At 37.6% G+C, this 16,106-nt stretch overlaps 2 protein-coding genes across 2 annotated transcripts in view; one reads left to right on the top strand and one right to left on the bottom strand.

The window, feature by feature from the left end:
- The window catches only part of LOC107702450 (DNA cross-link repair 1A protein-like), a 10,204-nt gene extending 2,389 nt beyond the window's left edge, over positions 1–7,815 (bottom strand). The window contains exons 1-8 of the mRNA XM_016504770.1: positions 7,184–7,815; positions 5,328–6,686; positions 4,980–5,113; positions 4,191–4,309; positions 3,953–4,066; positions 3,679–3,824; positions 3,079–3,233; positions 1,824–1,962 (exon numbers count right to left, since the gene is read on the bottom strand). Coding sequence (XP_016360256.1) covers positions 1,824–1,962; positions 3,079–3,233; positions 3,679–3,824; positions 3,953–4,066; positions 4,191–4,309; positions 4,980–5,113; positions 5,328–6,686; positions 7,184–7,574 — 2,557 coding nt within the window. The 5' untranslated portion in view covers positions 7,575–7,815. The remainder of the gene's footprint in view (positions 1–1,823; positions 1,963–3,078; positions 3,234–3,678; positions 3,825–3,952; positions 4,067–4,190; positions 4,310–4,979; positions 5,114–5,327; positions 6,687–7,183) is intronic.
- A 210-nt stretch (positions 7,816–8,025) lies between these two features.
- The window catches only part of LOC107702418 (NHL repeat-containing protein 2-like), an 18,075-nt gene continuing 9,994 nt past the window's right edge, over positions 8,026–16,106 (top strand). Inside the window, exons 1-5 of the mRNA XM_016504741.1 lie at positions 8,026–8,219; positions 8,650–8,698; positions 11,282–11,787; positions 12,839–12,960; positions 13,092–13,221. Of these exons, the coding sequence (XP_016360227.1) occupies positions 8,057–8,219; positions 8,650–8,698; positions 11,282–11,787; positions 12,839–12,960; positions 13,092–13,221 (970 nt within the window). The 5' untranslated portion in view covers positions 8,026–8,056. The remainder of the gene's footprint in view (positions 8,220–8,649; positions 8,699–11,281; positions 11,788–12,838; positions 12,961–13,091; positions 13,222–16,106) is intronic.

Below are 16,106 nucleotides of genomic sequence, written 5' to 3'. Positions count from 1 at the left end.
ATCTTAATACATTAAGCCATGTTAAGTGTTTATGTTTTTCTACAGGAGGAAAACGCTTAACGAGAGACTTTGCGCATGCGTTCATATTCTGCTGCTCTGTGGCCACGGATTTGCAGGTCTTGTCTTTTTCTTGCAGGACCCTGTATGTTATAGTACTAAATTAGTTTTAATCGTTTAATCACCACCACAGCTTCTTGTCTCCATTGGCAGCACGCACGATTTGTGTCGATTAAAAGTGATGTCGCAGGTAGCGGAGGGTGCAAGTGGCGATTGCAAGTGACATTGTTATTTAGTTTCTTTTTTCTTGTCTTCACCACCTGGCTACTGTTGTAAAATGTTGAGATTCAAAATAATACAAAATAGAACGAAATAAAAAATAAAAAAGACTGCAAGTGACGTCGCTAGCGGAAGTCTGAGAATGCAAGTCTGAGAGTGCAAGTGCAAGTCTGCAGCCAGACCCTTTTGGCATGGGCGGGAGTGGAACACGCAGGTTGCAGGAGCGGCGGTCCTGGTCATAAATTCAGCGGGAGCGGGCTTAAGAAAACAGTCCCGCGCAGGGCTCTACACTCTAGCCTTTTGTATAATTATTTCACAAATTATATAGTGTGTTTGTGTAAAGTAACAAGCACAAATTCCCATTAATTCCCATGTTGGATGTCTCAGATTCCAGTGGAGCTTGTGAAATGAGATGCGTCTACTGCTTGAGGCAGCACCTGATTGGGCTGCAGACCGCTGATATTAAGAAATTAAAACCCTGGGCTTGCAGAACCTGACATCTTGAGTTTTTCCTCTGGATCAAATCACATCTGCTGATTCTGTTAATACAGGGCATGCTGTTCTTAGCCTGAAACGACATTCAGCATTTCTAACAACTGCAGGAAGGGAGAAAAATCAATATAATGTAATTACATTCCACATACGAAGCCATTAGGTATAATCTTGTCAGTTAGTGGAACAGAATGACAAGGCTGTGTTGTCTACACTGAAAATCAGTTCAATGGAAAGCAATCCTCTTTAAGATCTTATTAAGGAAGGGATGGTGTGACAGATCAATAAAAAAAATAGCACGTTTTCTGCATTTTTGTTTTATTGGTATAGACCAGGGGTGCCCAAACTCGGTCCTGGAGGGCCGGTGTCCTGCAGAGTTTAGCTCCAACCCTAATCAAACACACCTGAACCAGCTAATCAAGGTCTTACTAGGCATACTAGAAACTTCCAGGCAGGTGTGTTGAGGCAAGCTGGAGCTAAACTCTGCAGGACACCGGCCCTCCAGGACCGAGTTTGGGCACCCTATAGACCTACCATTAAGCAAAATGGAGAAAACCTATTAAAGCGTCATAAAACTGTCCATCCTAGATGCAAGCAAATGGAGCAATATAAGGCGTTTTTATTCGCTTTTTTAAACGTCTTATTTCGATTTTGATTTAAAAGGATGGCAAAAATACAAACTCATTTTGCTCTTAAAGTCACCAGACAAAATAGAGGGTATTTTTTCCTCTTATAAAATCAAAATGCAAATACAACATTACAGAAACAACACAATTTGGTGTACATCTACTTCCCTTGATTAGGGTTTGTTTGGGCTTGCAATTTAAGTTTCAAGTAAAGCGACCCAATTTTCTAAAAATATTAGAAGTAAATGTAGCCCTACATATGCGCTACTGGCTGATTTTGCCAAAAACCTTTCCTGTTAATGTCAGCATCCCAGACAGTCTCAGATATTTCAATTATATTGTAATAACTGCGCGTAAACACATGAAATAGTGAATGAGGCAAGTAAAATCATTATATTAAATCCTCTATAAATCTAGACTGACACATACCATAGATACTGATGTTCTCTTGAGTCTGAGGCTGGATGTCTTCCACCCTTACAGTTTGGCTGAAGGTCCAGCCTGTGGGCTTGAACGCCACTAGCTGGTCATACTGCCTGGAGAACTTATTCAAGTGTGTCCGCAGGTTCTGTACAGTTAAGAAAAAACTTCTGGTCATAAATATTTAGGCTGATTAGCTTGAGCTGTTGCTCATTTTTAGTTATTTTGAATAAATATGTCTGCAAATGTAGTAAGTGTAAATACGACTATACTCTTATTCAGAAGTTTTGGGAGAGTATGTTTTTTTTTTTTTTAGAAAGAATGCATTAAATTGATCAAAAGTGACAGCAAAGACATTTATAACCTTACAAAAGATTTCCATTTCAAATAAAGGCTGTTCATTTGAACATTCTATTCAAAGTATCCCAGTTTCAACAAAAATATTAAGCAGCACAATTGTATTAAATATTGATAAGATTATATCAAAATAGACAAGTTATTTAAAATTGTAATAATATCACTGTTTTAGTGTATTTTTGATCAAATAAATACAGCCTTGGTGTGCATAAGAGACTTTCAAAAGAAAAACACAATCTTACTGACCCCAAACTTTTGAATGGTATATGCGTGACAAAAAGGGTAACTGAAGTCAAATGATGCCACATTGCAATCAGCTTCTTTCTTTCAATTCACATAATGACTTTTCAATGTGGCTGAAAAATAAAATGTGGTGCAATCTACAATCAACCTTGCCCTGCAATTTTTCCTCCATCCTGTCAGGGCCATTTAAACCCGTTTCTCATTGGGAACAACTCTGAAATTGCTTTGAATCAACATCTACATTGGCATGGGTGAGAAAAGTTGCTTATAATGGTTCAAGGCACATCATATAACTAATCTTTATTATCTGCAACGGTCTCATTAGAATTTACTTTCAGTCAGACTCAATCAGTGCTACCGCTGCCAGAACTGCTGTGCTGGCATTTGGTCTCTGTAATTAGAATCTTAATTTTTTTCCTCCCGCATTAGCATAAACGCGCTGTCAAGGAAAATTAAAGATAACACTGAACGCTGCATGAATTTTAAACTCCAAATTGAATAAGTAAACATAGCCTCATTGATTGTGTTTAACATAATCAGCTCTTTTTATACACTTATGAAATCAAAAAGCAAAAAATGCAGATGATAAAAATTCCTTTTGATAATTTAAAACTTACAGATATGACAAACAAGCCGCAGAAGTTTTAAATGTAGTTCAACTCACTTTGAAATTGAGCTGCATCATGGGAAGTACATGCACCTGGGCCGGCCGCCAGTCTGTAGTGATGCACTGGCCAATCTCCTCCGACTCCAGGCAGCACATGGTGTTATACTTATCCTTGGACAAACACACCTTAGCGCCCAACACTTCCGATACAGCTAGAAGAACAGGTGGGACAGGTAAAAAATGTTTATATATCGCTATATAGACAAGAAGGAACGAATGAAAATTAGTCTATTGGGATTTGGAAAGAAGTTGCAATCCAATGTGAGATTTCATTTTAGCAAAACAGTCCACAGTGGGACACCAAGTAATCATAGCTTTAAAAGTAAATGGGTGCAGGACATTAATCATGGATGCATTTTCTAAAACGAACAGGAAGCCAGACAAACTGTGGAACAGGAACATAATTTCAAAGTCAAGTCAGGACAGCATTTGCAAACCTCTTTTTTAAACCGTTTTATTTTATACGAGCCTCATTCATGAGTGAGTATGACGGTCACGGATAATAAAAAAGTGAACAATCTATCCTTTCAAGAGCGGATGAAGTAGCACAAGGTCTACAAGAGGTCTGGACAAAGCAGGACAACATTGCTCACTGACCTAGAAAAACCTTCTCTTTCCCAACTGCGTAGGTGCCACAAACCACAAGTGTACGAGGGTTCAGTGTGATCTGTTCAAAAGCTGTGTTTACGGCAAAGGTGATGACTTCCTGTTGAGTGGGAAATGTATACTCAGGACTGCAATACCTATGGAGAAAAAAAAAAGTTTTATTTTGTTTTTAATCTCAACCCTATAACCCATCTCAGTTGATGCAATCAAAGTGGGCAACACACAACGCAGCACCAAAAAGTAGCTTTATTAGTAGGGAACTCACGTTGTGTCCAGATAGAGGGTCTGTATCCTGAGACCCTGCAGCTCTGGGTAGCGCTCCATGGACGGATCAGCCCGGAAGTCACCTGTGTGGAGTACCGTCTGGCCCCCGTAAGAGCTGGGGGGGGGGGGGGGGGGGCAGTCATAGTAATTAAGGTCTTGTCATTCTGTATGAACATAGGAACCTTTTATTAAGTAATAAAATTGGCTTCAAATGTTCATTAGTTAGAGGATACACTCACTGATTAGCATCCAGGAGAGTGACCTTCACTCCTTGCACCATACACTCTGTGTTCATTGGGAGAACATGAACATACTGCTCACCCACCTTCAGCTTGCTCTTCACCAGGTTACCAGTTATCTGCCATGATTAACACCAGTTAGTCATGAAATCCAAGATTCAGTCAAGAGCAAATCCTCCCTGACACCATCATTGAGAAAAAAAGAAAACGTTTTCTTTTCTTCATGGGATTTTGCTTTCCCCATTTGTTTTTCCATTTTTCACTTTCATCTTGATTTATGTAAATTTGTGATGTTTCATGTCAAGGTGTTGATATTCCTGATTTCATATCCATGACACATTTTTGAAGTTTAAAGTGTTAGGTTTAAATTTCATCCAAAAATGAAAATTCTTTCATGATTTACTTATGATTTAAACAACTCCATGTTGCTCCAAAACGGTATGACCTGCTATCTTGTGTGGAATATAAAAGAAAACACTTTGAGATGTGCTTTAGTGTTTTTTTGTGTGTGTATACAAAAGAAGTCAATGGTCTTCAAAGCTGTGTGGCTCCCAATGCTCTTTTGTATTTCAAAGAAGAAAGAAATGAATAAAGGTTTGGAAGAACATGAGGGTGATTAAATAATGACAGAATTTTTATTTTTGAGTTAACCATCCCTTTAGTTTCTTGGAAGGGAACTGTGAATGTTAGAGAATTTCTATATAGTAAATTGAACTCTTCAGTTTTCCAAAGAGCAAGGAAAATCCTGCTTTCATTATTCTTAAAGTGCAATGAGGTTGGGATACATACTTTGTTACAGTAGATGGTTAAAACGGAGTCTTTTCTCAAGCCACCATAGTGGTCCGAGTGGAAGTGAGTGAGAAAGTAGGCTGTGACACCTTCAACAACCCCATACTGAAACGCATCCACAGCAAAACCAGTTCCTAAACAGAGAAAAAGCATATTATATTCACCAAAGCACATTAGACCAAAACAAGCTAAACAATAACAGTTATTATGAGAGTAAAAGAATAAACACACATCTTGTACAATAAAGTTCTGGCACAAGTTATTAAGAACGAAAGTGTAAATGCTTATGCAATCTTAACAACTGGTATTAAGTAGGTCTAAACAAAAGCATTAAAGCAGTTCACAAACCAGGAATTTTCTTGTAGAATGGACACCGCTTGGGCTCCTCGGGATCTCCATCTGTCGCTCTTCCCCTGTTCCATCTTTTCTGCCTCTCTGCCCTCCCTCCTCGCTTTCCTTCTGTTTGTGTGGGCCGAGTCGTACCATCTTCTGCAGCAGGCGAGACACTGGACACTTCAGATGGAGCTTTGCTCTTCCTACGCCATCTACCCTGGAGCTTAGCGTCTTCCCCCTGAGTTTCTGAAATCCTCGCTCTCCTAGACCCTTGCTGATCGGTTTCTCTGACCGTTGCCTTCACTTCCTCCTCAGCCTTTTTTTCATTCAATGGCTTCAAGCCAAAAAACACCCCAATGTCTGTTTGCTTTAATCCAGAGGGACCTGCCTTAGTCTGAGTTCTCCTAGGAGCCATAGATTGTGTTTTCTGAGTTAGGGCTGTTTGGGTGGAAGACAACTCTTGGTTTATGTAACTGTTGGCATGTACAGGATTAGATATGCGCTCCCGAAGACACTCTAATACCAAACTTTGAGGTGACTGTAGCTGGGAGTTTGGATCTTCAGGATTTGTTGTGGATTGTTTTCCTATTGATTGAGGTCCATGCTGAAATGTTCCATCAGAAACACCTGTGGAGCTGGAATTAATCAGGTGATCATCGGGTGCTAACGATGTCTGCAGTTTCTCACAGGTGTCTAATGAGTTTTTGTCTGGTCCATGTTCCATGTTCCCTGTCTCATAGTGGTCCAGCATATTATAGAATAGATCATCAGCTTCATCGCTGAACAGTTTAAGAGAATCATCACCAACCTCATTTTCCTGCAGTGCAGTACTGTGAATCTCTATATTAGTTCTGTGCTCCTTATCCACATTTGGAAGTTCAGAGAGTGGGGAGTAGGAGATATAATCATCATCATTACATTCGAAGAGCTCGGCTTTAACCTCATTAGTCTGTGTCTGAACAGCATTGTCAAAACTATGTGCATTAGCTGGAATTGAAGTCTTCATTCTTGCTTCCTGTGAGGAATTCTGAGATTGAGATCTTTTGACAGAAGGAGACCAACCTTTCTTTTTCTTGATATCTTCAGTATTAGGGGAGCGCAAAAGCAGCAGTGCGTTACTCTGGGTGGGAGTTCCCTTTGGTCCATCACCAGGAGATGAACTTTGGCTGGATGAAGCGGATACATTCACAGCGCTGTCCACAGAGCTCTCCGTACCAGATGCAGGTGCAACATTATTAACTGACTTCAAGTTGAAGTCTGAGATGGCTTGGGTCGTGCAGTCGTTTAGCGCTCGACTCTGAGCAAGTAGAGAGTGGCTGTATCTCTTGTAGTGATTGGGAATGGAGGCTGCACAATGAAGACCATCTGGACATTCTGTAACATTAGAGACAGAGAAAGTGTCATTTTTTTTCTTAAATATTACACAATAATATTCTTGGAAATATTCCACATTAAAGTGATAAGAGCATGTTACTAATAGGCTCCTCAAACCTTATAATCAATTCGTTTTGTTTTTACAATTAGTTGTAGGCCTACATATAGTAAATATTTAAGTAAAAGACATCAGTCATAAAAAAAAACAATCCATTGACCAATTTATTTATTTTAATAGTTTCATAACTGTGTTCAAGAATAGCATTCTCTAGCTGTCTATATTTTACAGTGGCGTATCATTTAAAAATAACGCGCATGTGAATTAAATCTATAGTAAATGTACATATACATTTTCCAGCTATGTAAATAACAATAAAAAAAAATCCCTGATATTTCCATATATGTGGGAACCCTGTAATGAATGATGTTGTTGATTCTGGTGTGTTAGACAACAGAATGACTGTTGACTTCACATATGAATTTATGAAAAACATTACCTTTACAGTTGTCACCAGGGTTATCTAAGCATTCTGCAACATGCCATTGTTGAGACTGAACCACTAAGAGGGAAAATGGCATTTGACAGACAGGACAGAAGCCTCCTGACTGAGGGTCTTTTTCCTGGACATCCTGAGAAAGTGTCCCATGATTCACGTCCAGGGATCCTGAGTTCACAATGTTAATGGGAGCATTATTGCCATTCTGGTCTAAACCAGTGTGTGTTTCAGCACTGTTGACTTCTGTTTTTTGCACTGATGTCCCAGGATTGCTATCCTTTCTCCTCTTGGTCCCATTTTCTCTTGTTATCTGTGATTTGCAGCTTCGTTTTTTGGTTTTCTTAAGAGGTTTATAATCCCAGATTTCACTCTCAGAGCCGCTCTGTGACATTTGTAATCATTAATAGATTCTACTGCTTTGTTCTGAACGAAGCTGTTTTGTAACATCACATTCATGTTCTCTTAAGACAAAAAACACGACCACAGCACAAATAAGACCGTATCATTCAGAAAGTCATCACGAAAGCAAAAAGCCTTAAGAAAGACGTATTCTGTAAAAGTATTTTAACAAAAACCGTTCATATTAGATAATGCCGTCGAGTATCTTTCGTCATTACTCTTACCGCCAATGTTGAAAGCGCATTTATTTTAACATTGATGTTCGCATATTCCATAATGCAAATCGTATCGAGTCATTTCATATTAGACATGGGACATCTATTTATAGATTTAATAGAAACAGCATTTTTAATAATATGACGAATATGTTAACTACTCGCCAAAGAAGTTTATTTTGTCTTGGATACTGTTGCAATTTGTCTGTCGAAAGTGCCGAACGTAAATGTTAGTCGCTATTCTGTTGTTGTGGGAGTCATGGCGTCTTACAGTAAACTGTCAGATCTTTTCCCCATTCAGAGCCAGCTAGACTATGCTTTAGAAGATGCGACGACTCAAGAAGAGAAGGAAAATCTCGTACATCAGTATTTACACAAAATAGACGAAAGGGACGATTTAATTATACCGGATTTTGAAGAAGGCAAGAGTGTAAATGAACTCTGTGGGTGTGAGAATGTATACAGTATTTGTATCTTATTAGAGTGGCTTTGAAACTTAAGATCAATCATAGATTGATTCGTGATTTAGATAAAAGACTAATATTTTGGAATTACAAATTGCTTCTGTCTGCTTTTTACTGCGTTATAATGTACTGAATCAACAGTGAGTGTTATACAGTACACTGTAGTGTTGGTTCTGGAAGGTTATAATGGGGGGGGCGTCTATTCAGATTTGTATCTGCCTTGCCTATTTTCTTTAAAGGCACCACCACAAAAAAATGCTGAATCATTTGAAGCAACATATTTTATATGCCTTTATATAATTTATTTATTTGTTTGTTTTTTTCAGTTAATGTAAATTTTCATAATAAAAATATTAGTTAAACACTAAATTCTATTGTTATTTTGCAGGACTGGAATGGTTGAACACAGACGGCCCACTGTTACTCAGGAACGAACTGTCGATACTTTCCGTACCCACTGTATATATTTTTCATTGAATTTTAAGTTTCATTTGCATTTTTTTTTTTTTTTGCTGGAAATTGTACAGTAAATACAGTTTACATTTGTTGTAAACATTGTTGACTTGTTTGATTCTTCTAGTAATATCACTACTTATTACTTATTGTCTTTATTATTGTTTAGATTATATATACACACACACACACATATCTGTGTGTGTGTGTATAATCTAAACAATAATAAAGACAATAAGTAATAAGTAGTGATAGTACTAGAAGAATCTTGCCTTTAATCCCCTGTGGGGAAATCAGCTGGGGAGACATGAGGAAAAGTACAGAAAAACATTGATCACATTTTGATTATGCTAGGTGTATTTCAAATGCATTTAAAGGCAGAGGGGAAGCAGGCTAAAAGCATACTGAAATGGGACACTGGTCCCTCGTGTGTGTGCTTCCCATCTCCGCTGCTGAGCCCATGAATTTTAATCTTCTGATGGACGGCTGAAACCGGAATTTAAAAACCACCATCCGTCTGCTTCAATCATCAATGGCTGTGTCGCTTACCCCAGGGACACAGAATGGAGGAATGTCACTTCCAGTGACGAGGCGGAGAAGTTCCGCTGACATTTTTGTTAAATTAGACAAAGTCAAGCGGAGTGAAGGCAGACCGTAGCTCAGTGCAGGAGACTGGAACAAACAGAGAAACGCAGAGCATTGGTTATAATGGGATGCCTGGGGGCTGCATGAGCTCTCAATCAAGACCCCCGTGTTTTCCTTGATTGGTTTTGGCATTCTGCATGCAGTAGCCCATGTTAGGAGGTGTACGTCTGGGATTCTTGTATTCTTATTTCTTTAAAGGGGCCTATATTTTCTGTACTTGTTTTGTAGCATTTCGTTTTTTGTATATTTATAATTCTAGTCAAGGATTCTTGCATGAAAACAGTCGATTCAGTTAACTTTAACCAGTTTTCACACCCCCTCTGACCCTTAAGGCCCATTTACAAGAAAAATAACTATAAATATAACTAAATTTGCGTCCACACAAATGTGAGATAATGTTCTGTTTGTTGTAAGCATATGCTGCAGTTGTCATTCGTTGCTTTTAAATGATGGAGAGCTTTATGTCGGGTGGATTCTCTTGGGCTGTCAAATGTTTTTATCATTCATCAGCTGGAACAAAATTCTGAAAGTGGATCCAATCATATTGTTTCTCTTCATTGTAGACTACCATATTCTTATAGAATTATAATTAATTCTGGTTTGAACAGCCTTTACACTGTGGCCTATCCATATACTACATAAAGTGTCAAGCAATCAAATTTATTCTATTTTTTTTGTGTGACTCTGATAAGCAATGAGTCACAGGACATTGCTAGTCACTTAGTTTTCCTTTTGTAGAGTTGTGTTGCCCCGCCCACAGTAAATCCAATTGGTCTAAAAAACCCACATAACTGTATATTAAACATGTCATAGATGGCTAATTTTATGCCGTATTGTTCATCATTACCTCCTTCATTGTGGACAGACAAATTACTTGTCAATGAAAATGTATCCGGTTCCATATATTAGGACACAATGTTGAACAGCAAGTTTTTGCTACTTTACCTTTTAAGGCGTCTATGTAAATGACCTGTGTTATGACTGGCTAACCTCTTTGCATGTCTACTCCGTAACAAAACCCCTCCTAAATGGTTTTGTCAATGTTAGTATGATGGTTTATGTTTAGAATCCGTTGGATTTTGGAGTTTCACAATGTGATTGTTACATTTTATAGCAAGTTAAATGCTGTTTTTCATGTCTTCTTTACAGAAATTTTTGTTCCTGATAGACTTTGTTGTTCTTTTATTGAACGTTTTTAAAAAGGAAGGAACTGTGACTCATGCAGATTGAGGTTTAGTACTGTTGAAAACATTCAAGGCGCTGACACACGGACAAAAGATGGTTCTTTGGAATTTTCAGTATTCAAGGACTTGGATAAAACGTTTCAGAAGCATACACCAACGCAACATGCATCCACGCATTGTTAGAGGAGATAAGAATGAAAAGCTTTGTGTAACCTGAATAGATTTTCTTTGAACGAACAAAAAAAGCATCCACGAAAACCTTAATTATGCAAAAAATAAATGTAAATAATTAAATTAAAGCCACTTTCCTTTTATCATTCCCTTTTGATTTAGGTTCAGACCTTGATAGATTAAACATTTATTATTTCATAAACGTTCTTTATAAAGGACCTTTTAGAATAACTTTGAAACCTAAATGTACCTCAGGGCATTTTAATAAAAGTTCTACTAAGGCCAGCAGGTTTTGGTAGGTAAAAACTTTTTATTTTTCATCCCCATTACAGATGGTGTTCAAAGAGAGTATCAAGTGCTAGCTGATAAAGTAGTCCTTTTATTTGTTTTTATTTTAATTTCATCATTTGAGCTATAATTGGTCTTTCTGATAATCTTAGAAGTCGAAAACAAGATAAGATTATTTTAAGATTGTCAAAGCCAGGTGGTAGTGTATGTGCAACAAACAATTTGGGATGCAGATTTAAGTCTGGCTAATTGTTTTCCGGTCCCATACCTCCTCTTCAGTGTCAAACACTCTATATATCTTGCATTTTCCTTCTTTTTCATCTCTGCAGATGGTCTGGTTGTCATAGGTGTGCACTCAGCTAAATTCCCCAATGAGAAAGTCCTACAGAACGTACGCAGTGCGGTGTTGAGATATGACATCACCCATCCCGTAGTGAATGACAGTGATGCACGTCTGTGGCAGGAGCTGGAGGTGTCCTGCTGGCCCACGCTAGTGGTGCTGGGACCCAGGGGAAATCTGCTTTTCTCCCTGGTGGGTGAAGGCCATCGAGAACAGCTCTTCCTTTTCACTGAGGCCGCCCACAAGCACTACAGAGAACAAGGGCTGCTCAAGGACCATGATGTGGGAATCAAACTGTATAGAGACTCCCTGCCCCCCTCCATCCTCTCTTTCCCTGGGAAAATAGCCATGGACCCCAGCAGCAAGCAGTTGGCTATTGCCGACACAGGACACCACAGGGTATTGGTGGTCTCCCATACTGGGCAGCTGCTGCACACAGTAGGGGGTAAGACCTGTTAATACATACTTTTTAAGTAGAGTTATCAAATTCAGGGGACACTGAATTTGACTATTGTTTTGTCTTTAATTTTTTCTTAATATAATTTGACACATGTTGAGATCGGATCTTCAATTAATTATTATTCAAATGTATGCACACATTACCATTCAAAGGTTTTGGGTCAGTAAGATTTGTTAACATTCATTATTAAGCAAAGATTTATTATTAAACAAAGATGCATTAAATTAATCAAAAGTGAAAAAATATTTTTAAATTGTTACAAAAATAAAAAAGAAAGTATCACGGTTCCCATAAAAATATTAAACAGCACAACAGTTTTCAATATTTGCTAATAATAAGAAATGTTTCTTGAGCAATAAATCAGCATAATGATTTCTGAAGGATCATGTGACACTGAAGGCTGGAGTAATGGCTGCTGAAAATTCAGCTTGGCCATCAAAGGAATAAATTACATTTTAAAATAGAAAACTGTTATTTTAAATTGCAATAAATAATGCTGGTTTTACTGTATTTTTCATCAAATAAATGCAGCCATGGTAAGCATAAGAGATTTCTTTTAAATCATTACAAAATGTTATTTATATAGTATTGTTGTTGTTGTTCTTTTAATGTATAAATTATTTATTTGCAGTATAATTTAATTTAAAAAAAAATAGTAATTTGATTTAATTAAGGTCACATTTATGCAATTTATTGATTATTAAACCAAACTGCTTGAATGAATACAGAAAATGTATATCTATTGTTTTTTTTAAATGAAACCTAATTCTGAAAGCAAAACTATGCAAGAGTGCATATCTCCGCTGGAAAAAAGCATGTTCTTTGTAGCTGTTTGGGTGTTACAACCTGAAATAAGGGGCAAATTGCATCCGTCCTTGAAATGCAGTTCTGTTCCCTTAAATGCAGGATGGTTCCAAAAAATTAGGGTTGCCAACTGCCCTATATTTTAAGTATAGAAAGGCTGCTAATTTTCTTTTTGGTGAAGGTTTTGAGGCTATTTTAGTCTACTTTTACAAGTTTATCTTTGCCTTCATAGGTCCTTCAAGTGGGAGACGAGATGGAAATTTGTCTGAGGCACAGTTCAGCTCCCCACAAGGGGTGTTCATAAAGGGAGACACTGTCTACGTGGCTGACACTGAGAACCACCTTGTTAGAAAGGTAAATCAGCAGAATCGGGTCAAGCTTGTTCTCCTGCTGGCAACTCTAACCCAAATTCACTCTGATTGGTGCTTGAAAAACCGCTTGTCTCTGTCCTCAATAAAATCTGATGTTTTTTTTTTCTTCTCAAGATCAACCTTTCAGAAGGAAAAGTCTCGACCTTAGCTGGCATTGGCGTTCAAGGCACAGATAAAGAAGGCGGAGCACCGGGACCACAACAGCCAATCAGCTCTCCCTGGGACGTTGCCCTTGGCAACGCAGGTACTTTTAGTGGTCATCCTCCTCCAGTATACTCTGCTCCTTCCTTTAGAATTAGAGTCACTCTGCCTTTTTTTCTACCTTGCTCATAAAATTTAATATCTTGTGAATCTGCGTTTCATTATTCTGCCGGGAGCGTTTTATACATCCCTTTTTCTGCCTCTCACATCTTCTCTCTATCTGTCTTGTCCATCTTGGAATCTTTAATCAGATTGTTCTCAGAAGTCTTCGCTCTGTAGATACCACACTCGCCTTTGATTTTCACAAGTGTGTATGGTGTGGGGTGCAAAAAGATCTTTGTTCTGCTAAAATTGCCTCTTGTTGTTTGGAAGCAGCCCTGGAGTAAATTGCACGGTCTGTCAGTTGCTAACCAGAGACACAGAGCTGAATGTTGTGGTGTTGCCTGAGTTAAACCCACAACACCAAAGAAAAAGAAGGTGATATGATCAGAAAGCACTCATGTGGCTGTGGTTTCTGATAAATGGTGCCTCTAACAAACTGTTTTTGTCGAAGATTGCCTCTTTTTGTTTTGCAGTAATATCTTTATACACAGCGGCCCTGGACAAGATGTCCCACAGGTCTGAGAACATTTAATTTAACATGCTTCTAAAACATAATTAAAATTCCTACTTTATATTTTAAGGCATTATTAAATCAGTCTGCATTATTCAGTCATATCGTTCCATTAAACAGCTGAAGAAATTGATGTGGCCAGCATTAGCCAAGAGAGAGAGAGATGTTTAAAGTGGTCTGTGTGGTGTGTGTCTGATTTAGTCAGAGTTTGAGTTTGGAGCACATTCATTGATGGTTCCTGCTGTGCATTAGGTCTGTTCCCTGAACAGTCGGTTGCTTTCTTGCAGGTTATCCTACGAAGAAAATAAGATATCGCTGTTTCCTGTTCCTTTATGCATCTGCTGTTGTCCCTGATGCCGTTTTACTTTTATTATTTATTATTACTTTTATTATTTCCATTTCTTTCCTTCTTCCTTTCCTTTTATTTTTCTTCCTTTCATGTGTTGTTTAATGCAGCAGTCTTTTTGAATGTTTGATTTAAAGTGGTCATAAAATCAGAATTTTCACTTCTGAAATAAAAGCTTCCTCCAGTTCAAAAGACCATTTATTAACTAAGCCACAGAAGCTGCTCATTCCAGATTGTTTGATTTCTGAAGTCAGAAAGTTGAATTAATTAACATAAGGTCATCTACTTTTTACATTACATCTACATTTTTACACATTAACAATGCCTATTCTATGTTCAGAAATTATAAAAAGGGTTAGGATGTAGCATTTTTCCTAAACACCCCAGTAAATGAAATTTCTTATTTTTGCAAGAATAGTTTTATACCATAGTGTTAATAGATAGGTTAAGGAAAAAAAATATATATATTAGGGGTGTCACAATAGACAAAAATTATAGTTTGGTACAGCAGGGGGAAGAAACCTAAATATACATTTTTATTTTTTTATTTATTTTATTATTATTAAACAGTGGTTTACTGAACGAATTGTCTTTGTCTTTAAATAAATACAATTAGAATGTACGTAAGGATAAAAAAATCTATATTTTGTAATCTGGGGCTCTTTACTTACACATTACTATAATATTAAGGTTACAAATAACAGATACAAAACTATTAAATTCAGTTTCTGTTTGTTATATAAAACACAAATAAAAAAGAAAAGAACAAAGTGTACAAATTTGTAAACTGCATGTAAGGCAGTTTTTGCATTAACTTCAGTATCTAATTATAAAGTTATGTTTCTACTTCAGGTTAAGTAAAATATAATGAATATATAAGCAAATAGAGGGCATATATTTAGCGTAACAGTGTCTTTCCACGGTTAAAACATTGAGACACACACAGGATCTTTCAACATACCTTCACATGTTCATTCATGTTTATTTCATGCTGTAACTAGTAGTAAACGGTATTAAAGAGGAAGAGATGATCGCATTCACTCGCACTCCACACTGCTGCTTGAACTGATGTGTCTATACAGAGATCTGTCACACCACATCAAAGAGTGCCAGTGTTGGGCAGTAACGCATTACTTAGTAACGCGTTACTGTAATTTGATTACATTTTTAGTAACGGAGTAATTTAACGCGTTATAATTTTCAAAATAGTAATTAGAGTATAGTTACAAGCCGAGGTCTCTATACGTTACTGCCGCGTTACATTGCTGACAGAATACAGTGTTTTATAATCTAGAGATTGTAAAAAGGATGTAGCACACGCACTGTCGAGTCAAGTGCCAGTGGATTAGAGACCTGCTCCCGTGAGACCCGACGCAACAGAGTGCGGCGCAGGACAAGATGGACGAGTGCTGGTGCGGGCGGGTAGACACTCGTGTGTGTGTGTGTGTGGGATGCGGGAGAATAAAATGATTCACGGGACTCCCGCAAAATAGAAATATCTAAACATAAAATATCTAAAAACAAATAAATCGTTATGCATCTATTGCACAAAAGCAACATGAACTAATATAAAATATAAACGATTAACAGGTGCATTACTTTTAAAAGGAGTAATCAGTAATCAGTAATTTGATTACATTTTCAGAGTAACTTGCCCAACACTGAAGAGCGTAAAACAGCATTTATTGTTTAAATTTCCTGGTAAAAATGGACAGAATTTGAAAGATGAGACTTTGTTTCTTATTGACAGTAACGAAACACAGAGTATTATTGGTGGTTAAAAGGCTACAACGCTGTATTTGTTGTGTACACATGTACTCGCATGTACCCACATGTACCGAACTGAAAGACATGTACTGAAAATTTGCTGTACGAATACATGTACCATTACACTCCTTATATACAGTATGTGTGTATATACACACATACATAAGGGGTGTAACGGTACACGTATTCGTACAGCAAATTT

This window comes from Sinocyclocheilus anshuiensis, unplaced genomic scaffold (assembly GCF_001515605.1).
Source record: "Sinocyclocheilus anshuiensis isolate Anshui unplaced genomic scaffold, SAMN03320099.WGS_v1.1 scaffold190, whole genome shotgun sequence".
Taxonomy (NCBI): domain Eukaryota; kingdom Metazoa; phylum Chordata; class Actinopteri; order Cypriniformes; family Cyprinidae; genus Sinocyclocheilus; species Sinocyclocheilus anshuiensis.
Note: the sequence above shows the minus strand (reverse complement) of the source record. Positions and strands in the feature narration are given on the sequence as shown.